This window comes from Kogia breviceps, chromosome 10 (assembly GCF_026419965.1).
Source record: "Kogia breviceps isolate mKogBre1 chromosome 10, mKogBre1 haplotype 1, whole genome shotgun sequence".
Classification (NCBI taxonomy): domain Eukaryota; kingdom Metazoa; phylum Chordata; class Mammalia; order Artiodactyla; family Physeteridae; genus Kogia; species Kogia breviceps.
In genome coordinates, this window is record NC_081319.1 from 52654260 (window position 1) to 52678294 (window position 24035).

Sequence of the window (24035 nt, forward strand, 5' to 3'; positions counted from 1 at the left end):
TGGCTCAGGAGCTCAAAACTGCTGCCTCTTAGGTCTATAATTTTTCTTTTGTCTCATCTTTTCCTACTTTGCTCCTCTCCCCCACCTGCAACGTTCACTTTAACTACAAAAATCTACTCACCACGACCTGACCACACAGTGTGCTCTTGACACCACACCTGCCTTTTCATGTGTGATTTCATCAGCATAGAATGTCCTTCCTCCCTTCCATTCATCCAAATCATGCTTTTCTTATAAAGCCGACTTCAAAAGCTACTTGTATTATGAAATTTGACAGTGAATCGATTTCTACTTCATCTGGGATCCTGAAGCATTTTGTTTGTGACTTTGTTATCCTATCTGTCCTGCTTGCACTATAGTTGATCTTGTGCTTGTGTTTTCCCTTCTCAGATTATAAATTCCATACATACAGAGCTCACTCCTTTATCCTATATTCTATCCATTACCTAGCATCCAGTTTGGCACAAAACAGACTTTCAACAAATAGGAATTAATTGCATCAAATGTCCCAAAGTGTTACGAGAGTTTCTTAGGAATAACCTACCTAAAGATCTGAAGACCTTTTGCCATCACCCTGTATTCTTCCTTCTCATGGGAAGCAGGTAACACATCTATTTAATAGAATTTGAGTACCAACTACAGGACAGATCCTGACAGGGCTATTTCTTATTATTCTTTTTGTTGTTGTTGAGGTAAAATTCACATACTATAAAACTAATCATTTTAAAATGTACAATTCAGTAGCATTTAGTATATTCACAATGCTGCGCAGCCATCACCTCTATCTAGTTCCAAAACATTTACATCACCTCCAAAGCAAACCTGCTTCTTTTGTTCTTAAAGAAATTACACCTAGCCTGTGTTCCCCAGAAGCGAGGCATGTTGCAACAAGAAAAGGATGGGTCTAATGTCTGAAAACTTATTGTTAAACCCACCTTAAAAAGGGCTTCTGTTGTGAGTGGCACACATAGAGCAGCTTGCTTGTTCTTTGTGCGGAATCGACATCAAGAGATTTTGGAAGCATAATTTTTTGGTACTTGGGCAGCTGGTGATCATTGGTCCTGATGCCCTCAAAAAAAACCTTTGTGTAGAAATCAAGCTGGCTTGCTTTCTATGTTTCTGTTACTGAAGGGGAAGAAGGAACTTTCTTTTCAGTGTTCTGAGAGGATTATGTTTGGGTATCACCAGAGGTTTTTAATTCCCATCCTGAGGGGACACCCCCCAACACTGGAACAAGGGAGGCCCTGAGTGACTGGAGGTGATAAGTGACACTACCCTCAGGTGGAGGCGTGGTAGCTGTGTGGTCTGCACCGCAGCCTTGCTTAGCATTGTATGCAATGGACAAGGAAGGGACAGTAAAACCCCTTTGGCCAGTCTTTGTCTTTTGGTGTCCTTACTGGGGTTTGGGGGTTTTTTTGGGTTTTTTTTGTTGTTTTGGCCATGCTGTGTGCCATGTGGGATCTTAGTTCCCCAACCAGGGATCAAACCCGCGCTCCCTGCAGTTGAAGCTCAGAGTCTTAACCACTGGACTGCCAGGGAACTCCCTCGGTGTCCTTAAATTTTTGTCTCCTTGTGATTAAATGAATGAAATTACAAGCTCCCTCAGGAAAGGGGAGGCAGTCACTGGCTGGGAAGTTCAAAACCACACTTTATCTACGACCAAGGAACACGGATGCTTTCAGTAATCATCTTATTTCTTTTCTTCAATCACTCTGAACTATATTCTGCTTTACAGATGCGAGGAAGCTGAGGCTAAGAGAGGAAAGTAATGCACTCAGACTCACAAGGAAACACAGAGGTAGGATTTGCAGACCCTGCCATATGGTGCAGAGGTTTTCTAAGGAAACACTGCCTAGGAACCCGGCCCACCCCCACTCCTTATCCATTCTAACCTCCAAGCGTTGTTGTGACAACACATAGCGACTCCTTTCCCCATCCCAAGTGGTGATCTTAACAATGAACCCTTTAATTCTTCCTCTCGGGGACATCCATCTCATCTACGACATGTAGCAAAGATGATTAATCGAGACAATGGGAACATTAATGGCTCAGATTCTCATCCCCGTCGTCGGGAGACCAAACACACACATACCAGGAGAAACCATACACAGGTTTATTTTCTTGTATTTCTATAAAGGCAACATCAACTTACCCTGTTAAAATCACTTCTGAAAATAAATTTTCTGGAAATGCGTTCTTTATAAATGTAAAGCGTGCAATAATGAGTAAATTTACAGAAGCATTTTAAACTGGTTAACTCAGGTAATAGTCTGTAAAATAGGTTTTGTTTCTGGAGATATTACAGGTATCCCTAGACTTTGTTAAAGTCTTTACTTAATTCTGATTGAGGCTGTACGAACAGAGATTTATCTTAATGGTGTAAAATGATTAATTACGTAATTTAAATGACTTGTAAGAACTTTTGAGTCACCCAAAAGTTAAAAAACAGGGCCAAGGGCTTCCCTGGTGGCGCAGTGGTTGAGAGTCCGCTTGCCGATGCAGGGGATGCGGGTTCGTGCCCCGGTCCGGGAAGATCCCACATGCCGTGGAGCGGCTGGGCCCGTGAGCCATGGCCGCTGAGCCTGCGCGTCTGGAGCCTGTGCCCCGCAACGGGAGAGGCCACAACAGTGAGAGGCCCGCGTACTGCAAAAAAAAAAAAAAAAAAAAATAGGGCCAATATTTTAAAAGAGAGGATGACACCTTGGAAAGTCATTTTTATGCCACATCAGCAATAACTTTTAGTGGATTATTCTTGCCTCACTTGACTGCAGGCACTTCAAAATGATTAAGGAAAAATTGTCATACTTGATTAGTCCTCATCAATTTTGGTTTTGAAGGAAATGTTTGTAAATGAGTAAAACACCCCAAATAAATGTGTCTGGGCCTATGCATTATTTTTTAAATTTGAATAGTCATCTGTTATAATTAAAACAAAACATGTCCACAGCATATGAAACTGTGTTTGAATTTCCACAAGTATGTTTAGATTTGTTAATGCCTTGTATTTCATGTTTGGAAATCAGACCATGCTAATGCCTTTTTCTCCTTATGATTGTAATCAGCATTGAAAGCTTGGCTTCCATTAACAAATAATCCTTTACAATAAAAGAATCAAGATCTAAGTTCATTACTTCACTATTCGTTCTGCAGACACCTGGCTTCATGGAGTATACCATGCTTCAGATATATTCTTAGGAAAACACTGGGACTGCATGCCAAAGTTTTCTATATTGTTTCACAAAAAGCTAGAAGTTAATTAAAGGGCTCATTTTCACAGCAAGAAGTAGCGATTTACTCCCCCAGTCAATTCTCTACAGTCGCTCTAGAGAATCCCATGAGTTCAGGTTAGAAGGGACTGGTCTTCCCTTTCCAAAATCATCCAACTCCTCATTGAAACACTGCTTAGAATCCTCCTTGGGTTTACTTATCCCTGCAGGAAAGCCTGGTGCGAGGAAGGATACCTTGGTCCGGGTGAACTCTGGTCACACTGAACTTGTACTTGGCAGGAAGAAAAATTGACTGCAGGGTGAGAAGCCCTACTTTTTGCAGTGGATATAATTCTTCCCGGTACTTGTTCAGGAAACTCTTACTACAATACAATTTTAAATAAGCTCTTAATTTGGGAAGCTTATTAACTCTGCTTTTTGCATTTTCATCTTTTACAGAGCATCGTGGAGATCGTGGTCCACTGTGGACTGTGTGTAAGATGAGCTGGGGGTGTCGGGGTAAATCGGGAGGAGCCTACAGTACTGGCAGAGCACCAAAGTGCCCCGGCAGGCTTTAAAGAGCTGTACGATGTACTTGCGAAATTTCTCCCCCAGGAAAAAGTAGATGACCGGATTAAGGCAGCAGTGAACAAAAGCCAGGGTCTCTGTGGCCTGAATGGCATAGTCCAGGTGTCTCTCAAAGGTGCAGTCTTGAAGGACCTCTAGCTCCACCAGGGTGTCCAGGAAGAGCACCACATTGTAAGGGGTCCAGAACCCCAGGAAGAGGACCACCACGGCAAAGATCATTTTCACTGCCTTGTTCTTCTTCTCATTTTTGCAGTGCTGCAAGGTCCTAATGATCATGGAGTAGCAGAACAGCATGATCCCCAAGGGGATCACCAGCCCTAGAATGTTGATCTCCAGGGAGCTCAGAACCTTCCACCTCGTGGAGTTGAAAGAATACTTGGTTTTGCAGTAGGTGTGGTTGAACTCAGTATAACACGTGCTGAGCGCAAGGCCTGGGAGGGAGGTGAGCACAGCCACTGCCCACGTGGCCACGCTGGTGATGACCCCATACGTCAAGGTCCTCGCTCTCAGGGAGAAGACTGCGTGCACAATGGCCAGGTACCTATCGATGCTCATGAGTGTGATGAAGAATAGGCCGCTGTAGAAGCCCACCAGGTACATCCAGGAAGCTAGCTTGCAGAGTCCGAGCCCGAACACCCACTGGTCTGCGGCATAGTAGCCCCAGAAGGGGAGCGAGAGCACAAAGAGCAGGTCCGAGATGGCAAGGTTGAGCAGGTACACGTCGGTCATGGACTTGAGCCGCTTGTACTTGAACAAGACCAGAACCACCACAGAGTTTCCAAGCAGACCAAACAGAAAGACCAAGGAGTAGAGCGGGGGCAGGAAGAGCTCCCGAAATGCCCTGACACCTTCCTTGGTGCAAGGTTTGGGGATGCTTTCATAAAGATAATAATTGTTATAGATGCTTTCATCCAGGGTGGTGTCTGCTATACCCGTGGGGTTCATTTTCAGATTTACAGGCTCGTCACAGCAGGTCTGAGCCCAACCAGAAGAACCTAATGAGTGGAAGAGCCAACAAGATTTCTATCAGAACAAAAGCAAATCAGAACAGTGCTGCGTACAAGAGCACAACTGCTTCGTGTTTTGCCCAGATCATCATACGCTCTTCCCAACCTTCCCACATTGAAGGGCTCAGGTCCTTGAACTGAAGGGCAGTGCAGCTAAAGTGAAATAATCCTGCCCTTTGGAGCCAGATTCCAAATTACAGCTCTGCCACGTTTCCTACCCCTCTGCTGGGAGCTCTGGTTCTCCTGTTTGTAAGCAGGGATAGTAAAACCTCCTTATCAACAAGAGGTTTTTCTTTTTTTTTTTTTTTTTTTTTTTTTTTTTTTCGGTACGCGGGCCTCCCACTGCTGCGGCCTCTCCCGTTGCGGAGCGCAGCCTCAGTGGCCATGGCTCACGGGCCCAGACGCTCCGCGGCATGTGGGATCCTCCCGGACCGGGGCACGAACCCGTGTCCCCTGCACCGGCAGGCGGACTCCCAACCACTGCACCACCAGGGAAGCCCTCTTTTTTTTTTTTTTTTAAGATTTTTTTTTTTTCAACATAGGGACCATTTTTAAAGTCTTTATTGAATTTTGTTACAATATTGCTTCTGTTTTATGTTTTTTGGCCATGAGGCGTGTGGGATCTTGGCTCCCTGACCAGAGATCGAACCCGCATCCCCTGCACCAGAAGGCGAAGTCTTAACCACTGGACTGCCAGGGAAGTCCCAACAATGAGGTGTTTTTCAAACATATATTTCTGAAAGCTAGTCTGGCATTACTGAAATCACTCACAAGAATGACAACACTAGCTGACGTGCCCAACAGAACTTTACCCAGGGCCTTTCTGACATGAAAGCCAAAAAAAAAATTTTTTTTAAGATTTTAAAAGCTATGCATGTTTCCCCTTCAGACTATAACACCAAAAGTTCAGTGATGACTTAGGTAAATCATCAGGCTAGAAGGGAACCAGGTTGGCCTCTTGCCTTTATATAAAAATTCTGGGACTTCCCTGGTGGTCCAGTGGTTAAGAATCAGCCTTCCAATGCAGGGAATGCGGGTTCGATCCCTGGTCAGGGAACTAAGATCCCACATGCCGCTGGGCAACTGAGCCTGTGCGCCACAACTAGACAGCCCACATGCCACAACGAAGCTCCTGCATGCCACAACTAAGACCCGATGCAGCCAAATAAATAAATTTTTTTTTAAAAAAAAGAATAAAATAAAAGGGGGCAAGGACCAAGAAAATATTTTTTTAAAAAAATTCTAGGGCTTCCCTGGTGGCGCAGTGGTTGGGAGTCCACCTGCCGATGCAGGGGATACGGGGTTCGTGCCCCAGTCTGGGAGGATCCCACATACCGCGGAGCGGCTGGGCCCGTGAGCCATGGCTGCTGAGCCTGCGTGTCCGGAGCCTGTGCTCCGCAACGGAAGAGGCCACAACAGTGAGAGGCCCGCGTACAGAAAATAAATAAATAAAAATAAATAAATAAAATAAAATAAAATAAAAATAAGTTAAAAAAAAAATTCTAGGGCTTCCCTGGTGGCGCAGTGGTTGGGAGTCCACCTGCCGATGCAGGGGACACGGGGTTGTGCCCTGGTCCGGGAGGATCCCACATGCCGCGGAGCGGCTGGGCCCGTGAGCCATGGCCGCTGAGCCTGCGCGTCCGGAGCCTGTGCTCCGCAACGGGAGAGGCCACAACCGTGAGAGGCCTGCGTACAGCAAAAAAAAAAAAAAAAAAACTAATTCCTCCTGCGTGCTTTGTACGTCATAGGATTTCAGAGCATGTTCACTCATATCGTACATTCAATCCCAGTCCTGTGCTCCTGTTCCCACACCCCCTCCAACAAAAACCTGGTATTCTAAGCCAAATAAGCATACTGAGCCATGGTGTAGATGACTCGTGAAAGACTCAGAGAAGTTAAATGCCTCCTGGAGGCCACACAGCCATGTAGAGAACTTGTTCCTCGGGCCCCAAGTCCCAGCGATGTGCTGGTGAACCAGGTCTGGGAGGCAGAGGTGCGGGGGAGGGGGTGGCTCTGATTTATGGCTCTTGATGGTTTCCATGGTGTAAATACTCCCACCATGGCCAAGTTCAAGCCACCAACCGCCTCAAAAATTCCTGAAGATTTAACAATCAGCTCCTGAGAGCTGGTCGAGGTGGGCCCTAGCATGCCACACCCAAGCCCCATGTTCCTTCTGGAGCACCTTCTTAGTTGGAACACACCTAGCCTCCCAGGCTGGGTGGCTGGCCACGCCTGGGCCAACCTGACACTAATGCAGCAAATGTGTTTTCCAGGCCCTGTAGAAGGTTGCAGTATTCAGTTGGGTAAATTGAGGGAAAATTTTGGCCTTTTCATTGAAACCACATGTAAAAAATCAATCTTACACACTGAATCCTATCAGAGTGGGAATTAACAGGACAGATATAGAAAAGGCACATCAGAGCCAGAAATAAAATCTCTATCTCACCAACCACCCTCATTTCTTATCTAAATTGGCAGATGAAGAGGTTAAAACCTTCTTAAAGTTATTCACACGTCCACATGTGAATCGGAACAATGCAGGAGGCTTTCCAACTCAAGGCCACCTCCTCTTGCATCCTTCTTAGTGGCACCCTGATATTCCTTATCAAAACCCTTTCACATTGTTCGATAATTCACATCTATTCCCCATCTCCCACCCTGACCACCACACACCCAAACACCCAAGCTATGTGTTTCTCAAGAGAGAGGTTTTGGTTTATTCCTGCAAACAGATGCTGAAGACCTGGGGCATCTCAGGGTCTCAAAAAAATAAAAAATAAAACTGTGTTAAATGATTACCAATTCTAGTTAAATGAATAACAATTCTAGCCTTCCTCCATAATTTTACCAGTGAAAATGAAAGGAATAAGAGAGACTGAGGTGTTAGGGAATTATCAGGAGAAGAAATGAAAGTCAACACAGCTGGTAAATGTCTGGAATTATTCTGCAGTCCTTATTTGGCTGGTGTTTCTTTTCTTTTTTTTTTTTTTTGCGGTACGCGGGCCTCTCACTGTTGTGGCCTCTCCCGTTGCGGAGCACAGGCTCCGGACGCGCAGGCTCAGTGACCATGGCTCACGGGCCCAGCCGCTCTGCGGCACATGGGATCTTCCCGGACCGGGGCATGAACCCGTGTCCCCTGCATCGGCAGGCGGACTCTCAACCACTGTGCCACCAGGGAAGCCCTTGGCTGGTGTTTCTTGACCTGGGAGTCTTGATAGAAGCCAGAAGTGGAAAAGTGTATATGTTGAATGAAAATTAGCTGTGTGTTCTGAGCCTGTGGCTTAGGCCAAATGTGTGCAGGAGGAGAGCCCTGTATGTATGTGAGAGCCAGTCAGATGAAGGCTGGGAGGGTAGGTTGTGTGTGAGCTGCAGGACAGGTACCAACAGAACGACCAGCAGGATGACCAGGATGCCTGAGAGATGGGGTTAGCTGTGTGGCTGGGCAGCTTTCAGGACTTCCAAAGTCCACACACGTGTGGACAAAGCAATGCAGGGCCTGAGGCCCTGGGAACGCGACCCCTCACCACCCCCCTGCCACGCCGGCCCCTTACCTTGCGTTTCTGAAAGTGGCTCCAAGGCAGGTCTGTGAGGCAGTGCCTGGCTTGCTCAAGAAGCACGGCGCTGAGAACGACAGGAGGCTTTGAAGGGCTCGTGGCTTCCTGTGAGCACCAGCTCTGTTCCTCATCCATCTATGCTGAGTTCAAGTGGGGTTTTTTGATAGAAGTAAGAAGCAGAGAATGAGTGACTCTTAGCTTGGGTTCAGGTTAAACTCTTAGTCACTCATTTCCCCAAAATGAAAGCTGGGAAGGTTTGCTCTCTGCAAGATGAGGGAAGTTAAGTTTTTCAAGAGAGAAACTTTAAAATGTTTTAAAATTTATTTGTTGGATTTTTAATTTAATTTTTTTCATTTTAGCTGGCTATGTGCAGTAGAAGTGATCTTTATTTTCTGGATCAGTGGGCTGTTTGTTATTTCCCCATCATGGATGTACAGTGGCCAGCAATCAAGATATTCAGTGTTCTCTAAACAGTGGGATCTGAGGAGGTCAGAGTGAGAGACCAGATTTATTCAAGAATAAGGACAGACAGGAGGAGAGAAAAGTGTATCAAAATGTGTGTGTCTGGCAGTGACGTGGAGGCCCTAGTCAACCACATTCGATAAATGTCCTCAGCCTGGTGTAAAGCGACATGACAACATAGCTCTTAAGCCCCTTTCCCAACAGGAAGAGCCCTCCCCCAAGCCCCTTCCACTGAGAAACAGCAGAGCTTCCCCTGACAGTGCTGCTGGCTGAGAGTTTCTTCAGGTTCATGTACCCATCATAGCCAAGGAGCTGACATCAGTCCTGAGTCTTTTCTATATGGTATCCTGCCAGCTTCTGCCAGCTCCCAGCCATTTCCTTCTATGTGTCCACAGTTGCTTGGCTCTTTGGTTCAGCTTACAAGAGCCACAAATGTCATTTTTCCTGAGGAATTTGCATAAATAAGAACTGAAAAATTGAGCTACAGCGGTGTTTATCAACCTTTTTTTTTCCATTATCACCCCTCCCAAGGAGTTTTTTTGGACTTTTTTTTCCTAATCACCTCCCCATGATATATTTTATTTTTTTGTTTTTGTTTTGTTTTGTTTTGCAGTACGTGGGCCTCTCACTGTTGTGGCCTCTCCCGTTGCGGAGCACAGGCTCCGGATGCGCAGGCTCAGCAGCCATGGCTCACGGGCCCAGCCGCTCCACGGCATGTGGGATCCTCCCGGACCGGGGCACAAACCCGTGTCCCCTGCATCGGCAGGCGGACTCCCAACCACTGCGCCACCAGGGAAGCTCCCCATGATATATTTTAATACCACAGATAAATAGGGAAGTTCCCTGGTTGTCTAGTGGTTAGGATTCAGTGGCCTGGGTTCGATCCCTGGTCTGGGTACTGAGATTCCACAAGCTGCTCGGTGCCTCCAAATTATTAATAATAATAATACCACAGATAAATAGTAATCCTGCTTATGTTTCGTGTATATATATATATGCAAATATATATGCTTTATATATATGAGTAAGGTTTGTTTAGGATGGGGGGAGTTGCTTCTGACTTCTAATGGGAAAAGACCAGAAATGTTGCTTAAAATCCTACCGCACACAGGCCAGCCCTCCACAATACAGTCATCCAGCCCAGAAGGCCAGCAGTGCTGAGGCTGAGGACTCCTCAGCTAGAGCAATATTCCCACCTGTGAACTGTGGAGCCAGATTCATAGAAATCCTGTGAAAAGGAAATGGACAAATAACCTTAGGGAATGCTGGGCTTGGATTCAGGTTAAATACAGTTCCTTACGGCAGTGCTTTCTAGTGCTAATAGTATCATGAACTCTGGAAGGAGATGTAGAGTAAAAATGTCCCAGATATATTTTGTTGTCAGAGCTGACACCAGATCCTTGCTCAAAACCCACCAACCCCTCCCTTGGACAGGAACTAACATATATCTTTAAGTCACAGGGTCTGGAGACAAAAAAGGGAGTTATAGGAAGATAAAAACAAAAACCCAGATAGAACCAGCTGGAACCAAGATGAATCTGACCTCCAGCAACCCCTGAGCCTCATTCTATGCTGATTTCACTACATCAGCAACTAAAAGACACCCCTGCTCTCAGTCATGAGCCAAAGTTGGGCCAAGTGCGTAAACAAAGTTCCCGCTTCTCCATTCTCAGGCCATTTAAAAAAGCTTGCGCTGCATCAGTCTCAGCTTCATTTTTGTTTCTGGCTGCATGAACCTGAAACTTCCCTGCTGAGGCTGGGCTAGGGCCCGAGCAGGGGTCCATACGACCTGATTCGGTAACAATTTGACCAGTAAATCTATGCCCGTTATACAGAGTAACTTATTTTTAGAAATGCAGAGCCTAAGGAAGGTTCCACCATGGAATTAGAGGCCTTGAGGGATGAGTTACCCTGGGCAAGGCCATCTGAGCATGTTGCCTAAGTCTCCATGGACCCTCCATGGAGGGGGGAGAAGTGGTTAAGGTCTAGAACAGATGATATCTGGATGTCCAAATTGTCATCAGTGGTAGTTGGTCAATGTGGGTCTGGAGATGGTCCCTTAAAGCTAGTTGGTGCTCCCTTGACTGACTGGCCATGTGACAGGCACCTGGGCCCATGAGCGGGGATAAGCCCAAGCTCCAGGGTCCATGTTAGCTGAAGGCACTTGCTTTTTGAGGTCTGCTCAGTCTGGGTTTGGATCTCAGAGCCACCGTGTACTAGCTATACGAACCTCAATTTTCTCATCTGTAAAAAAGGGTGATAAAGCCTGAGGATTGTGGGACAATTGATGACCTAATGTTTGTAAAACACTTAGCATGGTGCCTGGTACAGATATGTGCTCAAAATGGCACCAGCTGTGAAAATTAGTAGGATAAATAAAACACACAGGAATAGCTTTCTCTCTTGAAATGGGTGAGCCTGGCATGTTGCCCTTAGCCATAACTAGGAATCCAGGAAATTATTTTGATTTAGACTCAGTGGGCCACAATCAATTTCTGAGTTGCTGTTCAGGTTAAAAGCAGGTTTCAGGGCTTCCCTGATGGCGCAGTGGTTAAGAATCCACCTGCCAATGCAGGGGACACGGGTTCAAGTCCTGGTCCAGGAAGATCCCACATGCCGCGGAGCAGCTAAGCCCGTGCACCACAACTACTGAGCCTGAGCTCTAGAGCCCGCAAGCCACAACTACTGAGCCCACATGCCACATATACTGAAGCCCACGCACCTAGAGCCCGTGCTCTACAACAAGAGAAGCCACGACAATGAGAAGCCCGCGCACCACAACAAAGAGTAGCCCCTGCTCACCGCAACTAAAGAAAGCTCGTGTGCAGCAACGAAGACCCAACACAGACAAAAATAAATTAATAAATTAATTTTAAAAATAAGCAGGCTTCAGATTTCCAAGTTGCAAAGGTTACTGCCCTGGAGAAAGTCGGTCTTCAGGTTTGTAAAGTAATAATGATAGTGTCCTGGAGAAACACTAAATAGGTTTTCCCTCCAGTAAGGGATTCAAAACTAAACAATATCCCCACCCACAAAAAAAAAAAAAAAGAAAGAAAGAAAAAGGAAAAGAAAAACGGGTGAAATTTTAAGAATCCAGAGAAGGGAGGTGGTGCACTCAAGGCAACACAGTCAGAGACACAGTCAGGGCTAACGCCTACCCTCCCGACATTTTCATGGACAATATCTTTTATTGAGCTAAGTTTCTGAAACCTGACCAGAGAGAAGGTGACCAACAAAAAAATACCCAGAGCAAACCCTCACCCAAAGCAAGGTGGTATGCCTTATGCTGCACAGCACAGACCTTCAACAAGAAACAAAGTGATAGCGTGAGCCTACAGCGCCCCCTGGTGGACTAAGCCTTATTTCACGACCGAAGACATCAAAATACAATCCCCGCGTCCACAGGTACCGTAGCCACCTAGCGTGTCTGACACTGGAAGGCAAAAACTCCCAAGGCCTTCAGAAGGAGCTCCATGGACCTCTGCTAAAGAGCAGAGGTGATAAAGCATCCGGGATTTGGTGTCAGACCTGTTACTTACAGCTTAAAATGAGAGAAGGCTGTCAGGCAGGCCACACAGGGGTTGCACCCACGGACAGCAACAGCAAGCTAGAGCTGTAGGGGGCAACTTATGTATGGCAAGCAGGGTGGGGTTAGTTAGTTTTCAAGAGTTCTCTGTTGATTGCCTAAGTTGAAAAACTTTGTAGGCTTGGAGCAGAGGAGTTGTCCCTAGTCATCTGGTTCCAAGTCCCCAGGACAATTAGGGCTGGTTCCCAGTGATCCCAGAGTACCCACAAGAGGCTAATGGGGGAAGTGACGGGGGTATGGACCTAACTCCTCAAAAAGGGGAACTGACTGGGCCTCAAAACTGGGTCAAGAAAGTATTTGAACAAACTATATTACAGGGGAGGTCTGAAGAAACAGACAAAACTTTGGAAAGGAAATAAAAGATTGTAAACAATTAAATTACAAATGGGTTGTTTTGTTTTGTTTTGTTTTTTGACAATAACTAAAAATTAATGCACATTTGAAAACTAGAAAACACATTTTCATGTAACCTGGCTGTCGAAGAAAATACTATAGAAAATAGAAAACACATAACTGAATGATAATAAAATATCATTTATCCAATATTGTGGTCAGGGACTTATCTGGCGGTCCAGTGATTAAGACGCCAAGCTTACACTACAGGGGGTGTTGGTGGGGGAACTAAGATCCTGCATGCTATGCAGTGCGGCCAAAAAAAACAACAACAAAAATTGTGGTTGTCAGCTAAAGAGGCTTTTAGAGGATAATTTAGACCTTAAATGTTTATACCAGAAAAGAAGAAAGGTGACAAATTGGTAAGAAGTGTTTAACTTGAAAAAGAAACTGCAGAAAAAGGAAGAGTAGAAGAAACTCAAAAAGGGTATAAGGAAGGACTTCTCTGGTGGCCTAGTGGTTAGGATTCCAGGCTTTCGCTGAGGTGGCCCAGGTTCAGTCCCTGGTTGGGGAAGATCCCGCAAGCTGTGCGGTGTGGCAAAAAAAAAAAAAGAAGAAGAAGAAGAGTATAAGGTAAAAATAATAAACATAAGAGAAAAATTAGTTAAACAGAAATTGAAAGTGGGGCTTCCGTGGTGGCGCAGTGGTTAAGAATCCACCTGCCAATGCAAGGGGATACGGGTTCGATCCTGGTCCAGGAAGAACCCACACGCCATGGAGCAACTAAGCCCGTGTGCCACAACTACTGAGCCTGTGCTCTAGAGCCCGTGAGCCACAACTACTGAGCCCACATGCCACAACTACTGAAGCCTGTGCGCAACAAGAGAAGCCACCACAATGAGAAGCCTGTGTACCGCAACGAAGAGTAGCCCCCGCTTGTCGCAACTAGAGAAAGCCCGTGCACAGCGACGAAGACCCAATTCACCCAAAAATAAATAAATAAATTTTTTTTTAAAGAAATTGAAAGTAAAATAGACCCATAAAAGTATTTGAAAACAATAACAAAATTGACAAACCTCTAGGAAGATAAGTAAAGAAAAAATAGGAAACAATCGGGAATGTAAAGGGAGAAATAAATACAGAGCAGAGACTTAAAAGATAATAAATATTATGAATGATTTTATTACAATGAATTTGAAAACTTAAATGAAATGGATAAATTCCTAGAAAAATCTACCTACCAAAATTGTCTCAAAACGAAGTATAAATCAGTCAAAAATTGAAATAAAAATGGACATAATCTTTGAAAAATTGAATCAGTAGTTTAAATGCTTTGCACAAAAACAAAGTTAAAAAAAAAACCAAAAACCTCAGGATGGTTTTATAGGAAAATTCTACCAAACATGCAAGGATTTTTTTTTTTTTTTGGCAAATAGCAGCTTTACAATATTGTGTTAGTTTCTGCTGTACAGCAAGGTGAATCAGTTACACATATACATATATCCCCTCCTTTTTGGATTTCCTTCCCATTTAGGTCACCACAGAGCACTGAGTAGAGTTCCCTGTGCTATACAGTAGGTTCTCATTAGTTATCTATTTTATACATAGTAGTTAGTGTATATATGTCAACCCCAATCTCCCAATTCATCCCACCCCACCCCTTTCCCCCCTTGGTATCCAAACGTTTATTCTCTACATGTGTCTCTATTTCTGCTTTGTAAGTAGATCCATCTGTACCATTTTTCTAGATTTCACATATATGCATTAATATATAACATCTGTTTTTCTCTGACTTACTTCAGTTAGTATGGTAACCTCTAGGTCCATCCATGTTGCTGCAAATAGCATTATTTCATTCTTTTTTATGGCTGAGTAATATCCCATTGTATATATGTACCACATCTGCTGTATCCACTCCTCTGTTGATGGACATTTAGGTTGCCATGCAAGTATTTTTGTTTCTTTGTTAACTACACATCTCTAGCACCTAAAACAATGTCACACATGGGATATGCTCAAAATTATTCGCTGAATGAATATCTTACACAAATTACTTTATATGACATAGCCAAGAAACTTAAGACTTCAGTAATGGGCAAAAAATGTAAAAGTAACAATTCACCAAATAGAAAATACAATTAGTAATATATGATAATGGAATAATGTGCAATCTTCCTAGCAAACAACAACAAAAAAAGCAAGAGATTTTTTCCTAAGAATTTAAGTTGTGACCAATTCTCCTAGGTGAAAATTCATTCAATGATTCAACAAGATTTCCTGAACATCTCCTACATACTGGACAATGGTGATTTCAAGAGGAAGTGTCCATGTTTCAGGGCACCAGTTCACAATCCAGTGGAGGAGATGACAATATAAGAAGATAGTTATGATAGAATATTATGTAAAATAAGATTGAACAGAACTGTATAATAAAATAAAGAGATAATTTGATAAAGTATAATACTGAGTAAGTGAGATATGAGCACAATTCTATAATAGAACAGAAATCATACCTGGCTCTGCTTGTTGGAATGAAGGAAGGCTCCTAAGAAGAGTTGATATTTGCCAACCATATTTGCCAAATGAAGGCATGACATAAGGACTGACTGGCAAGGCTAAGGAAAGAGTGGGGTCAGAGGCAAGGAATAGAGAAAGGGCAGGAAACCTGTTTGGGATGGTGATGCTCAGTGTAGTAGGCAGGGAGGGACACTAATGGTAACTGAGTCCAGACACAGGCTGAAGTCATCACTGGCATCAGCCTTCTTTGAAATAAGAGAAACCATAATCTCATCAATGCTCTTCTTTCTAATTGAACGTTAGCTCTACCTCTGAGCACAGTGATGCAGATGTGTCTAAGGCTCCATCCAGTAGGTAGCTCTCGGAACACCCCATGGGATAGTCACCTTCCACTTCCTTGCTTTCTTTTGAGCTCCTGATGGTTTTCTTCTGCTCCAAAGCACACCAGGGCCAGCTTAGCCAGTGTGCAGCACCCCTTCTTTGGATTTAAGCCTGACAATTTTCCTTCCCATTAGGTGAGGATAGGAGACAACGGCTCATTTCCTCTTTGCATCCAAGGAACTAAATATAACACACAAGTACTGCCAAATTCTGAATAATAAAATATGCATTATTCTCTTTTTATGAACAAATGTATTTGTGTGAAGTCAAGCGGAGGCCAGTGTTCATGAAGGAACAAATCCAATCATCTCAAACAGATCAATGGTTGATTACACACCTTACTCCTACCAGGCGTGACGCTTGATGCCAGAAGGGAGCTGGAAGCCAGAGTCCAACGACCTCATTCCCACCCAGCCAGTCCCCATGTTACAGTTAAGAGACTCACTGAGGGGAAAAAACTGCCCAAGGTCATTAGCCAGAGGGTATTTCGATCCCCTGAGGTGGATTTTTTTCTGGGTGAGGCTCGGACACCTCACAGCCTGCCCCCTAGTGCGGGCCCTCGTGCTCTGAGGAGAGTGGGGCCCAGCCCTCCCACCAACCCCTGAGCTTCTGAACCCTAACTTCCGACACCCCTACCGCTATACAAAAGCCACCAGTGACCCAGAGAGGAGAAAGTGAGAGAAATATGGTAGGCAGCGGATAAAGCCTGAAAGGCTTTGCTCCAGCCTGGCTCAGGCTCACAAGGGTCTTGTCTGTAGGGCACAGGAGGGGTGGTGCCTCACAGCCTACCAGCCAAGGGAGCATCACGGGGGCATGGCTTCAGAGGAGTTGGTCATGGCTACCTGCCCCCTAACTGCTCAACACTGACCAGCAGGAGACGCCAAACACCTACTGCCACTACCAGCAGCCGCTTCGGCAACACAGCTCCTCAACCCGTTCCCCTTGCTTCTGCTTGGGAGAGGCTGGAAGAAGCTGTATGGTTGATCTAAGAACCTTGCTCATCTCTTTCCTCAAATTCACACAGTAAAGAATGCCAAACACTGGAGCAGGCTGGGGAAACACTCTTGCCTTTTCATCTTTGCTGTACCTAATCAATAGAAACATATACGTAACCATATGATTTATGAGTTTATTTGCTGAATCATTGCTCAGTTATGGAGGCCAATTTCAATGACTTTCTTCCAGAGACAGACTTTTTACATTATTAGGAAGCCCCCCAAATATTGTCTACCACCCCCCCACCCCCCGGCGACTATAGCCCACTGGTGAAATTGCAGTTGTTTGACTCTGAGAAATGGTATAAAAAAAACAATGGGAGACTGTTGATGGGCAGCAGAGTCTCCAGGGAACAGCGTCTAGACTCTAGAGAGGTCCCTTCCATACTGCTAGATACCAACATGTTCCATCAGTTCTTCAGGACATATATTCCACACAGAGCAACTACCACCCAACATACCTACAATCCACCAAATCCTGTCTCTGGAATAACGAACTGCCTCCAATCCTGACTTTCTACCTGTAAGTCAGCCTGTGAGGTTCTTCCTCCCATCTTAACCCAAGGTTCTATTCCTTCCTTGTTAAACACAGTTGAAGACACAAAATATAAAATACAGCTCTGCATATTCAAAGAATATATTTTTATTTTACCACATAAATAATTTTGGAAATATGACAGTACATTCAATATGAGGAATTTTAATACTGCCATCTTATATGTGAGAGAGGCAGTAGAGAAGAGTATCATGGGCATTTTTACTACAGAGAAAGAGTTTACCACAGCCCTCAAGAGGGTACGTGAGGAGTCACCATGAGGAAAGAAGTTGGAAAAAAATCTCATTCCTGCAGCTCTGAGAATCCTTGGGTGGGACCTGTGGAGGCAGAGGTGGCTGTGGAGACTGGAAAACAAACTGCAGAGGTACACCATGGTCTGTTGCTGCCATCTTTTTTTGGTCTAGGGTAAAAAGAGGAGAAAAATCTGTCAGAAAATAATGGCTCCATGATGTGCTAAATAATGAAGCCCTGAACTGCAAAACCCAGGGCTTTCAACAAAGAAAAACAAAACTGCTTAGAAGCAGTTGGGAGAAACCCTGGGCCATATTCCCTCAGGGTTTACTCCCTCCTCAGTGTTCCCAGGTGTCAGACACTGTCTCTCCCATCTCTTAGGAACAGATATCCCTATCCTCCCTCTTCTCTTTCCTCTGGCCTCCTCCGGCCCTGCCATTTCCCTGACACTCCCACGTCAACACTTAGTCCCAGAATCTGCTTAAATATTAGCACCAAGGGTTAAGAGCTGGGATATACCAAGCCTTCCTAAGTGCCAGAAGTCAAGGTGGAGAGGGAGATGAAGTAGGAAAGACTGAATATTTACCTTATATCCACATAGCCACTGTGATTCTCTCATGCTATATTTGAGAACATTCCAAGATAAGTGATACCTAATATAAAATAAAATGTATTTTTAATCAGAAAACATTTTTCATATATTATCTATGGTACTTAAAAATGTCATGTAGAGAAAATTAACTTTTGCTCTTTTCTGAAAATATTTAAGGTTTATATAATAAAACACAAAATGATACTGTGAATATGTTGTCAAACAAGAATGTGTGCGTGTGTTAGCTTGTGTGTGTATGTCCCTGTATACATACACTTTTGGATGCAAATATTATATAAGCAGTACTCACACCTACACAATGACATGATGTAATAAAAAGCTCATGTACTAAAATGTATCCATGGTACAATGGTATATCTGCATTACAAAAGCCCTCCTCCCTCATACTTTTTTTGAAACAGGGCTCATTTTACTTTATGGGACATGCACACATTGTTAGCAATTCCAAGATATATTTATTTGAATGTCTTGGTTTATTTAAGGAAAAAAGGAAGAGATGTTGTGATCAATAACTGAGTGCTGGAAAAGGATCATTCTTGCATAAAATTGAGAAGTGGGACTGATTTGGTCAAAAGTGTCAGCCAAGCTACATTAAACATTTTAACATACAAAACTGATTTTAGAATTATGAGAGTGAAACAAAGAAATGCATTTTCCATGCTGAGTGTAACTTACATCATTTATTCATGAGCAAAATCTAATCAACTAAGTTTTGCAACTAAGGGAATAACTATAGTATTTAAACTCACCCATTTAATATGTTTTTAAATGCTTTAGCTTCTTTCAGCTTCTCTAACAGTTTCTGTTTGATGCTTCTATTACCTCCAGAGTTGAATGCCACTCCAAATTCACTGTCACATCCTCATCTGCATACTAGGGCCTCTCATGGGTCATGTGCTATGAAGAATGTAACCAGCTTTTCAATTCAATCTTTTTTTTTTTTCTTTTTTTTTTTTTGCGGTACGCGGGCCTCTCACCGCTGTGGCCTCTCCCGTTGCGGAGCACAGGCTCCGGACGCACAGGCTCAGCAGCCATGGCTCACGGGGCCAGCCACTCCGTGTCATGTGGGATCCTCCCAGACCGGGGCACAAACCCATGTCCCCTGCATCAGCAGGCAGACTCTCAACCACTGCGCCACCAGGGAAGCCCAATTAAATCTTATTTTATATCTAACATTTAAATTCAGCTCAGAATTAATTTGGAGGATCCAAAGAATATTATCATTCTTAAACATGTGGAAAATCTACATGTGAAAAAATACCCCTTCTCAAGAAATTGAGAGTTAAGTTTCAGAATTCTTACCTATGAATGTGCTCAAGACAATCATCAACAATATCATTCCCACCCACCTTATGGTTTAGTAGTCATAGTTTATTACAGAGCTTGGAATATTTGGGGAGAAATATTACTGTAGGCTAAAACTTAGAAAAATTCACATAATTAGTTTAATGATAAAGATATTGTCTCAGCTGTTACATCATATGACAGATCTTGACTATTGTTCTTGCACCCAAACTAGGATTCAATGCTTCATTTTGGCAGTTATTTTACGGGCCACAATCTGATTATATGCATGTGCAGCCTTTTCATCACAGAATTTAGAAAAAAAAAAGTTAAAAACAGAAATAATGTACTAATTTAAAATATACTGAAAGTCATATACAAAAACTAAATTAAATATTAATATTTAGACCCTTGCCTTCTGAGATGGCTCACACTCTTGCCCATGGAGTGTGTTTTTCCCAGGGCCGCTCTCACTTTTTGAGACGGACCGTATTCTGTCTATGGAATGTGTACCTCTCTAAATAAAGCCACTTCTTACCAATCACTTTGTCTCTCAGTGGATTCTTTCTGTGACAAGGCACAAAGAACCTGAGCTTCAGTAAGTCCTGACACCAGTTCTGCAGGAACTAATAAGACCCCCACTCAGGTGGAGGATGGAATGATGATGTTGACTCTCCTGACTTCAACCAACTAAAGATTGGACTCTGTCGACCTTTGCCCCAATCCTATGCTGAATTCTCCTCAGCTCAAGCCCCCTCCTGAATATGCACATACCCTTAGTTTAAAACTTCCCCAATTTTGCAGTTTGGGGAGACACCTGTTTGGGAAAAGATCCCTGGTATTCTCCTTATTTGCTGCAAGGAGAATCCTTCCTTCTCCCCAACCCCCCCCAAATTAATATTTAATTAGATCAAAGATTCCTCAATATATAAGTGATACTGGTAGAAATTTAAAGTGCACTTCAAATAATTCTTCCATCAGAGGATCTATTATGGCAGTACAGTGGTTCTTGGGGTGTGGTCCTTGGACCCCTAAAGGGGCTTCAGGATTGTTTCAAGGGACCTATGAGGTCAAAACTATTTTTGGAATACTACTACTAACACCAAAGTAAATAATTTTAAATTCTAAAGAATTTCTAGAATTACAGTTGACCCTTGAACAACGTCGAGGTTAGAGATACCCACCGTCCATGCAGGTCAAAAATCCGACTATAAATTAAGTTGGCCCTCCAAGTATGCAGTTTCACGTCCGTGGATTCAACCAACCTCGGATCAGATCGTGTAGTAATGTAGTATTTACTATTGAAAAAAATCCACCTATAAGTGGACCCGCGCAGTTCAAACCCGTGTTGTTCAAGGGTCAACTATATATCTGTTTTTAACTTTTTTCTTCTATATCCTAAAGAATGTACAATGAGGGGACTTCCCTGGTGGCACAGTGGTTAAGACTCTGCACTCCCAATGCAGGGGGCCCGGATTTGATCCCTGGTCAGGGAACTAGATCGCACATGTATGCTGCAACTAAGGAGCCCATGTGCCACAACTAAGGCCCGGTGCAACCAAATAAATATATACATATATATTTTTTTTTAAATAAAGAATGTACAATGAAATTTCCCAGAGGCTACAATGTGATGATGCTGCCAGTGGTTTTACCTGCCAATGCTTTTGCACCGTTAGTGCAAATATCAACACAGTGAAAAAGGCAAATAACATCTTATCATTATTATGAAAATAGTTTTGGACTTGCAAACACTCTAAAAGAATCTCTGGTTCCCACCAGAGGGCTCCACATTCCACACTTTGAAAACTACAGTATTAGGGTAATGAATCTTGCCAGCAGGTGACAGAAGGCATGGTTTAGTATCTTCAAAGTAATCCTAGCCACAAGTTAAGAAATTGTGAGTTATCAAATGTAATCCAGGATTAGGCAAAGCCTTCTTAGATATATAACAAAAGCACAACAACAACAAAACAGTAAATTAGACTTACAAAAACTTTTATGCTTCAAAGGATACCATCAAGTAAAAAGACAACCCACAAAATGGGAAAAAAATATATATATATCTGATAAGCGACTTGTATCCAGAATACATAAAAACCCTTACAACTTAATAAGACAAATAACCAAATTTAAAATGAAGAAAGGAGCTGAATAGACATTTCTTCAAAGAAGAGATACAAACAGCTAATAAGCACATGTAAAAATGGTGAACATCATTAACTATCAGGGAAATATAAATCGAAACCCCAATGATATACAACTTCACATCCACTACGATGGCTATAACCTAAAAGAAAGATAGTAACAAGTGTTGACAAGAACATAAAGAAATGAACCCTCACACATTACTGTGGGAATGTAAAATGGTGCAGCCACTTTGGAAAACAGTTTTCCAAAGTGGTACATCCACTTTGGAAGACTGATGACTGGATAAACAAAATGTAATATAGCCATACAATGAACTATTATTCAGCTATAAAAAGCAATGAAGTACTAATACATGCTACATCATGGATAAACCTAGGAAACATTATGGTAAGTGAAAGAAACCAGTCACAAAAGACCAGATATTATTTCATTTACATGAGATGCCCTGAATATGCAAATCTATAAAGACAGAAAGTAGATTAATGGTTACATAGGGCTGGGGGAGAGGAGGATGAGAGAATGGTGAGTGACTACTAATGAGTATGGGGTTTCTTTTTGGGGTGATGAAAATATTCTAAAATTGATTATGATAATGGTTGCAAAACTCTGTGAATATACAAAAAGCCACTGGATTGTACCCTTTAAAAAGGTGAATTTTATGGTATGTGAATTATATCTAAATGAAACTGTTACATGTATACATAAGTCAGTGCCCTCATTATGACTTTAAGACACTACATGATCTACCCTTAATATTCTTTTTTTTTTTTTTTTTTTTTTTTTTTTTTGCGGTATGCGGACCTCTCACTGTTGTGGCCTCTCCCATTGCGGAGCACAGGCTCCGGACGCACAGCCTCAGCGGCCATGGCTCACGGGCCCAGCCGCTCCGCGGCATGTGGGATCCTCCCGGACCGGGGCACGAACCCGTGTCTCCTGCATCGGCAGGCGGATTCTCAACCACTGCGCCACCAGGGAAGCCCTACCCTTAATATTCTAACCTCATTTCCTACCACCTCTTCCTTTCTCCCTCAACACTAGCCTTTGCCTCAGAGATGCCACCAGGCATGTTGCCACCTCAGGTCATTTACATTTGGTTTTTCCTCTGCTTCGAATATTCTTCTTTCAGATATGTATAGTAAATTCTCCCATTCCTTTCAAGTTTTTACCAAAAAAATTACTTTCTGAATGAGGTCTTCACCTGTTATCCAAATGAAAATTTCAACACTCTCTGACATATTCTTTTAATCCCCATTCTGCTTTTTTCTCCCTAGCATTTCCTATTACCTAAAATACCAAATATTCTATTTTCTTGTTTCTTTTCTTATATCTTTATTATTTTTTATTCAAAGTTGATTTACAATATTATATTAGTTTCAGGTGTACAGCACAGTGATTCAGCATTTTTCAAGATTATACTCCATTATAAGTTATTACAAGATAATGGCTATAATTCCCTTGCTATACAGTATATCATTGTTGTTTATCTATTTTATAAATAGTAGTTTGTATCTGCTAATCCCATACCCCCATTTTTTTTTTTTTTTTTTTTGCGGTACGCGGGCCTCTCCCGTTGCGGAGCACAGGCTCCGGACGCGCAGGCTCAGCGGCCATGGCTCACGGGCCATGTGGGATCTTCCCGGACCAGGGCACAAACCCATGTCCCCTGCATCGGCAGGTGGACTCCCAACCACTGCACCACCAGGGAAGCCCCACAAGTTTGTTTTCTATGAGTCTGAAAACATTGGTATTATTTCTTAGATTCCACATATAAGTGATATCATACAGTATTTGTCTTTGTCTGACATTTTGCTAAGCATAATATTCTCTAGGTCCATCCATATTGCTGCAAATGGCAGAATTTCATTCTTTTTTAATGGCTGAATAATATTCCATTGTGTATATATATGCCACATCTTACTAATCCAATTGTCTGTTAATGGGCACTTGGATTGCTTCCATGTCTTAGCTATTGTAAATAGTGTGGCTATGAACATTGGGGTGCATGTATCTTTTTGATTTAGCCTTTTTGTTTTTTCTGGATATATAGCCAAGAGTGCAATTTTTAGTTTTTCGGGAACCTCCATACTGTTTTCCAGTGACTGTGCCAATTTACATTCCTACCAACACTGTACAAGGGTTCTCTTTTCACCACATCCTCTCCAACATTTGTTATTTGTAGACTTTTTGATGACAGACAGTCTGACAGATGTGAGATGATATCTTGTTGTGGTTTTGATTTGCATTTCTCTGATGATTAGCAAAGTTGAGCATATTTTCATGTGCCTTTTCATGTACCTGTTAGCCATCTTCTTTGGAAAAATGTCTATTTAGGTCTTCTGTTCTTTTATTTTTTTTTGCGGTACACGGGCCTCTCCTGTTGTGGAGCACAGGCTCTGGACGCGCAGGCTCAGTGGCCATGGCTCACAGGCCCAGCCGCTCCACGGCATGTGGGATCTTCCCGGACCGGGGCACGAACCAGTGTCCCCTGCATCAGCAGGCAGACTCTCAACTACTGCGCCACCAGGGAAGCCCGTCTTCTGTTCATTTTTGATTAGGTTGTTGTTTTTTGAT

General features: G+C 43.2%; 1 protein-coding gene and 1 non-coding gene across 2 annotated transcripts; one reads left to right on the forward strand and one right to left on the reverse strand.

Moving 5' to 3' along the window:
• Positions 1–938: 938 nt before the first annotated feature.
• Positions 939–1072, forward strand: LOC131764708 (U11 spliceosomal RNA). Its single transcript, XR_009337917.1, has one exon. It is a non-coding gene; the product is annotated as a U11 spliceosomal RNA (small nuclear RNA).
• Positions 1073–2093: 1021 nt separating this feature from the next.
• Positions 2094–8394, reverse strand: CCR4 (C-C motif chemokine receptor 4). The gene is made up of 2 exons (XM_067005836.1): positions 8353–8394; positions 2094–4789 (listed from the first exon to the last, which is right to left on the reverse strand). The coding sequence occupies exon 2, from the start codon at positions 4737–4739 to the stop codon at positions 3660–3662; it is 1080 nt and encodes a 359-aa protein (XP_066861937.1). The 5' UTR covers positions 4740–4789; positions 8353–8394; the 3' UTR covers positions 2094–3659.
• Positions 8395–24035: the final 15641 nt, after the last annotated feature.